The following is a 5734-nucleotide window of genomic DNA, read 5'->3' as shown; positions in this document are numbered from 1 at the left end:
TTTCATCGACAGAAGGCATAACTAAGTTACCAGGACCGCTCAGTTTCAAATTTCTAGCTGTTTACAATTAGAAAGAATTAACTTTTCTCCAACGAAATTTATCTAGCCTATGTTATTTATAAGCCTTCAGACTAGTGCACAACAAAAAGTACAAAACAGCCCGAAAAGAAGACCGAGATGCCGCTCCATTTCCCCAGATTCAGACTGCTTGGATCGCGCTGCTCTTGCCTTTGCTCACGTCCGGCTCACTAGCTGGAGCATTCGGGTGAAATGCTGACTGCCTTGACGGCTCTCCGAGTAGTCTTAAGGAGAGAGGTGAAGGCTCCTTAAGTCCTCCCTCCCTCTCTCCAAGACTGAGCTGAGACATGCCCAGCGCATCAACATTGACAGGCTCCTTAGGAACGATAGGAATCGGCCTTAAGACCGGTTGATGAGAGGGCTCACCAACCATTTCTCTAAAGGGCCCTGCACTTGGTGCCCAATATGGCCAAGGGTAGGACGTATAAGCTGGGATGTAAGGTGGAGCCATTGGCGGGAAACCGTTTGATCCCATTGCAGGCTCCTGATCAAGTTCTATTACTTTTTCTTCATGTGTGGTTTCCATGGGTTTGGTCTCAGAGCTGAGGGAAAGATTTAATGAAGGTAGTGAGTTTGCATCTTCAGATTCTCCTTCCCAAGAAGAAGGCGGAAAAACTTGTTCTTCTGGCACAGGAGGTGGATCCATAGCCTGGAAAACAAATAACAAACAATTCAATCGCAAGTTTTTGCATCATTATCAAACCTTTATCACAGAACCGAACACCAATTTATTTGACCAAATTACATAGTGATAGGTCAGATAGCTCAGAAGTCAGAATTGATAAACACAAGCTAAACCCATGCGATCGATCATCTTTTGGCAATACATTCATCTTTTAAATGAAAGAGAAGCGCAGCTTTACCATAAGATGCCTAATATAGAAAACCATATTCTGTGTCTGATAGCATGGTCACAATTGTGAGTAGAATATTTTAAAAGAAAAATAAATCATGGAGTAAGACATACCATATCGGGAACCATGTCAAAAAGGCTGGAGCGCCTCTTTCTTCGTGTAGCATTACTCTGTCGAATAAAATACTTCTGGGCATGGCTTGCCACCTGGGTGGGAGTCCTAGTCGTCACATAACTCCGTGCTATCCCACGCCAGTCTCCCTTCCCCAATTTCTGGAGACCTATCAAAAACATCCGATGCTCCTCTTCTGTCCAAGGCGTTCCTGAGAACCAAAGCCAGTAAAAATTGATTATAAACCCCAAGAATTGATCAACAAGTAAGATTGGGTTGCAAAACATGGTGGGCTTGGAGACAATTATAGTACATTTTACAATGATTTTATGCAAGCAACAACCTGTCAATTCAAGACCTGATGTGATAACAGAAACAGTTACAAACATTAGATGGGCATTTGCAGGCTTTGGAAACAACAAGAGTGAAAACAATAAGGTTTCTTACAGTTGAGGTTTTTAAGCATGCACAAGTCACAGGAAAACATTAATAAATACCCTGCCTTCCTCCGCTTACAGGGCCCTGTACTCGTAATCTTTTGATTTTCTTTTCAACCATGCATTGGATTACCAATCGTTTGAAACAGTCTTAGCGCAAATGAGTCAGCAGAAGGGAAAAAACGAGCAATCTGTAATGAAAGTCAAACATTTGGATATTTTGATGTGGCATGGAAAGTAACTGTCTTAGCACGATACCATCACCAAACACGAAATGCATACCAAGGACCATAAACATTACCTCATCTAAATTCCATTCAGGGCCAAGTATTTCAACTATTATCTAGACAGGACATCAACATTCACGTAGTGTACCCATGAACTCCCAGTACAAGTTATGCTCTTATTAGAGAAAGACTTTGGCAGTGTTTTGGGATCCTTTCCCTACCACCAGTTGTACACTATCGGTGGCAGGCAAGAATTACTAGTTTCCAAGAGGATGTTAACTGTTGTCAGAGCATTCTTCGAGGCACTATAACGCAGCCTTTGGCAGAATTTATGAATCGTCTAAAACCCTAAAATTGAATCCATCTTTTAGCTTGTCGGGGCATGGTAAAAGTGCAAGCATATGCTCCTGTTGTTGAAAGACCACCAAACTCCAAGCTCGAAAGCATTACAAACACAAACACTAACTCAAACTCTAAACAATACATGCACAAAAACACGCATAGTGCACTAACGATGTAAATTACTTCAAATGAACCGCGAAACCACGAACCGACGAGTTCCAGCAAGATTACGACTTGAAATTAACCCATTATTTGAAAACAATCCAGACCAATGAAAAGCAAAAGGATAACAAACAAAGACCAAGTCAACATAGATGAAACAATGAAACGAACGGCTCATCTTCCTCAAGAAACGAACAGATTTTTGCATAATTTAGAATAAAGCTATACATAATAAACACAACAAATAAGTATAAAATAATCTAATTCCGTCAGATTAATTTCAATTTTCATTCAATATTTCAAATATTCCATCAAAATTTTGACTTAACTCCGAACAAAACAATAGAATCAACTTCATGCATGCGAATATAACAAACAAATTCAACAACATCAATCAAATATAACGCCTTTTGCTTCCAAAAATTGAAATAAGTTAACGGAAATTACCTTTTTTACGATCGCCGCGGCGATTGACGGAGGAGGAGGCGTGGGCGGGGTCGTCGGATAAGTAACCGTCGGGAACGTGAACCGGGTCATGGAGTGGGTCGGAGCTCGGAGAGTCCGGGTTCGGCGGCGAGGAGTGGTAGTGCGCCACCGCACTGGATAAATTCCCCATGCTGGCGCTCTTCTTAATGATCGAGCCATCGGTGAGCCTCACGCCGAACAGCTTCACGCCTCCGCCGCCGCATAAGGAGGGGGACGAGGAGGAGGACCCTACACGTGTCGGGCACGTGCGCGAGTTGTGCCCGTTGTTGCTACAGTGAGAGCACCGCCGAGTCATTGTGCCGACTCGGCCGGTTCGGCGATGGCGGTTCGGGTCGGGCCGGGCCAAGGATAAGCGAGCGAGGGAGCGAGCTGCGAGAGAGAGAAAGAAGAGATTGTGTTTGTGTGCGTTAAAAGAGAGACCGACGAGAGACGAATTTATTTGGGAAAATTATAGGGGTACTTTGGGGAATTTGAATAAAATGGTGGATTAGAAGGACGCGGTGGTTCTATAGTTGGAGGGATTTTTAGACCGTCAAGGACGATCCTACGCGCCTTATAATAAATGGTTTGTTGAAAAGTCTAATGTCTGATGGCAATGAATGCCCACAAAGCAAAAGTCTTCTGCATGGGCAAAGTTTTCAATGCCCATGCAAAGTGAAATTGGAAAGTGAATTGTAATGTTAGAGGATACGTTTTAAAATTTCAGGATGCATTAACTGCATCAGTTTGGAGACGCTCTATAAATAGAGCACTCCGCATGTTTGTAAGTTACAAGAAAATAAGAAGAAGAAAGAAAACTAGAGAAAAATATCAGTAACATCATCTACTCCTCTGCCTTTTTATTTGTTATCTGTCTGTGCTATAATTTTAGTGTGGCATTTTACATCTACCTTGCACCAACCACTTAAAAGGTTATCTCTCAAACTTTAATCCTTTTATAACACGTTATCAGCACGAGTCTCTATATATAATTATTCTCTCATCTCTCTTCGCCGAACGAACGAAAGAAAGAAGAAAAAAAAATGTTTCCTTTAAGGTTTTTACTGTTCATCTTCTTCCTCTGCCTCAACTGCGCCGTGTACCCTCGCGACGAATTGTTTGCTCCGTGCCTGCTCATAGTCCTCCAACTAACGGTTACATACATCTTTGATTACTTGTTTGGTGTAGAGATTGATTATTAACCCAGTATTTATTTATGTTAATTCTACTGCAATCTAAGATGGTGCGGTACAATCGCCCATCTTGAACTGCAAATTTATTCTTACTGCGATCCAAGACGGTGCGGTATCATCGCCTATCTTGGACTGCAGATTTAATTTTACTGCAATTTTTAGGTGGAGCGGTATAATCGCACACCCTACCCTGCATATTTGAATTTACCTGCTGTTTAATTTCATTGCAATTTTATGTGGTGCGGTATAATCGCCTACGCTGCTCTGCATATTTAATTTTCCTGTTACTTGAGTGGTGCGGAATAATCGCACATTCTATATTACATTATTTCAATGAGAATGGTGCGGTACGATCGCCCTTCTCATTCACCCTGAAAATCTCGAGCCAGAAGTTTCGAGTGCTTATCATTTTGGCCTGAAGATCAAAATGAAAAATTTGTAAGAACCAGAAGTTCTAACATCATATTCCTTCAGGAATACATATTATTGCAAGTTCTTACACATCTCATTTTCTTTCAGAAAAGAAAATGGCGAACTTGGCAAAGCTTGAATTTGTTGCCCTGGATATTACCGGGAAGAATTACCTGACCTGGGTACTGGATACCAAGATCCATCTGGAAGCAGGGAATCTTGGAGATACCATCAGGGAAGAGAGCAACTCATCCTCTCAAGATCGGGCAAAGGCCATGATTTTCATTCGCCGCCATCTTGATGAGGCGCTAAAGAGCGAGTACTTAACGGTTGAAGATCCGTTAGCTCTCTGGAATGCCTTGAGAAACAGATACAATCACCAGACAACGGTGATTCTTCCAAGGGCCCGCTATGAGTGGACTCATCTGAGGATCCAAGACTTCAAGTCAGTGGCAGAATACAATTCTGCATTGTTCAGAATTACCTCTCAGATGAAGCTCTGTGGGGATATTATTACTGAGGAGCATATGCTGGAAAAGACTCTCAGCACATTTCATGCCTCCAACGTGCTCCTGCAGCAGCAGTATAGAGCGCGAGGCTATACTGAGTACAACCAGCTGATATCTGTGCTCTTAGTAGCTGAACAGAATGATGAGCTCCTGATGAAAAACCATCATTCCCGACCTACTGGATCTGCACCATTCCCAGAAGTGAATGCTGCTTCCCTTGAAGTGAACGCCACATCCTCTGGTGGTGATAATCATAAACGGGGACGTGGCCACAAGCGAGGTCGATGGAATAGGAAAGGCAAGAACCATGGAGTTCAGTTTCACCACCAGGTTCCGAGGCATAATTCAAGCCCGAGCTTCAAAAATGCGAATCGCCACAAATGCAAAGCTCATATGAATAATGCTCCTAGAAACCCTGAAGGAGCCTGCCATAGGTGTGGTGGCAATGGGCATTGGGCGCGTACTTGTCGTACCCCAAAACATCTAGTGGATCTGTATCAAGCCTCCCTCAAGGAGAAGGGTGTCGAGACCAACTTTCTCGACCAGGCTAGACCAATGGATATACCTGATCCAGTGTTTGACTTATCAGGGCAGTTGAACACAACTCATCTAGATGTTTCAGACTATATTGTGGAAAGGGGAAATGAAGTATATCGGTCTGATTGAATCATTAATGTACTTTTATTATGCTGAACTTGTAGTATTTTCAGATTCAATAAAAGTGGCATGTAAATTTCTTGTTATAACTTGCTTTTAATTCTGATTCTCTTACTCAGAGAGCATGGATAAAAATTGTGGTTATTCTCAGAACATGAGAAATGGCGGAGATATTTGTCTTGCAGACAGTGCAACCACACATACAATACTTCGTGATCGAAAGTATTTCTCAAGCTTAATACCTACAAGAGTAGGGGTAACAACAATATCAGGACCTTCAGATGTAAT

General features: G+C 42.3%; 2 protein-coding genes across 2 annotated transcripts; one reads left to right on the top strand and one right to left on the bottom strand.

The window, feature by feature from the left end:
* On the bottom strand, window positions 1-3117 carry LOC137707530 (transcription factor MYBS3-like). Its single transcript, XM_068446414.1, has 3 exons — window positions 2659-3117; window positions 1046-1254; window positions 1-727 (listed from the first exon to the last, which is right to left on the bottom strand). Exons 1-3 carry the CDS (start codon window positions 2990-2992, stop codon window positions 200-202), a joined length of 1071 nt encoding a protein of 356 aa, XP_068302515.1. The 5' UTR covers window positions 2993-3117; the 3' UTR covers window positions 1-199.
* A 1279-nt stretch (window positions 3118-4396) lies between these two features.
* LOC137708981 (uncharacterized) lies at window positions 4397-5455 on the top strand. The gene is made up of 3 exons (XM_068448132.1): window positions 4397-4523; window positions 4617-5249; window positions 5379-5455. Exons 1-3 carry the CDS (start codon window positions 4397-4399, stop codon window positions 5453-5455), a joined length of 837 nt encoding a protein of 278 aa, XP_068304233.1.
* The last annotated feature ends 279 nt before the right edge of the window (window positions 5456-5734 follow it).

This window comes from Pyrus communis, chromosome 11, assembly GCF_963583255.1.
Source record: "Pyrus communis chromosome 11, drPyrComm1.1, whole genome shotgun sequence".
NCBI lineage: Eukaryota > Viridiplantae > Streptophyta > Magnoliopsida > Rosales > Rosaceae > Pyrus > Pyrus communis.
Note: the sequence above shows the minus strand (reverse complement) of the source record. Positions and strands in the feature narration are given on the sequence as shown.

Bases quoted from the DNA above. Each gene is read 5' to 3' on its own strand.
- LOC137707530 (XM_068446414.1), bottom strand. From the start codon at position 2,992: ATGACTCGGCGGTGCTCTCACTGTAGCAACAACGGGCACAACTCGCGC. The intron at 1,255-2,658 runs GTAATTTCCGTT...TTTGGTTCTCAG, and splicing joins CCGCGGCGATCGTAAAAAAG to GAACGCCTTGGACAGAAGAG. The intron at 728-1,045 runs GTATGTCTTACT...TTTGTTTTCCAG, and splicing joins TTGACATGGTTCCCGATATG to GCTATGGATCCACCTCCTGT.
- LOC137708981 (XM_068448132.1), top strand. From the start codon at position 4,397: ATGGCGAACTTGGCAAAGCTTGAATTTGTTGCCCTGGATATTACCGGG. The intron at 4,524-4,616 runs GCAACTCATCCT...TAACGGTTGAAG, and splicing joins AGATACCATCAGGGAAGAGA to ATCCGTTAGCTCTCTGGAAT. The intron at 5,250-5,378 runs GTACTTGTCGTA...TTGACTTATCAG, and splicing joins TGGCAATGGGCATTGGGCGC to GGCAGTTGAACACAACTCAT.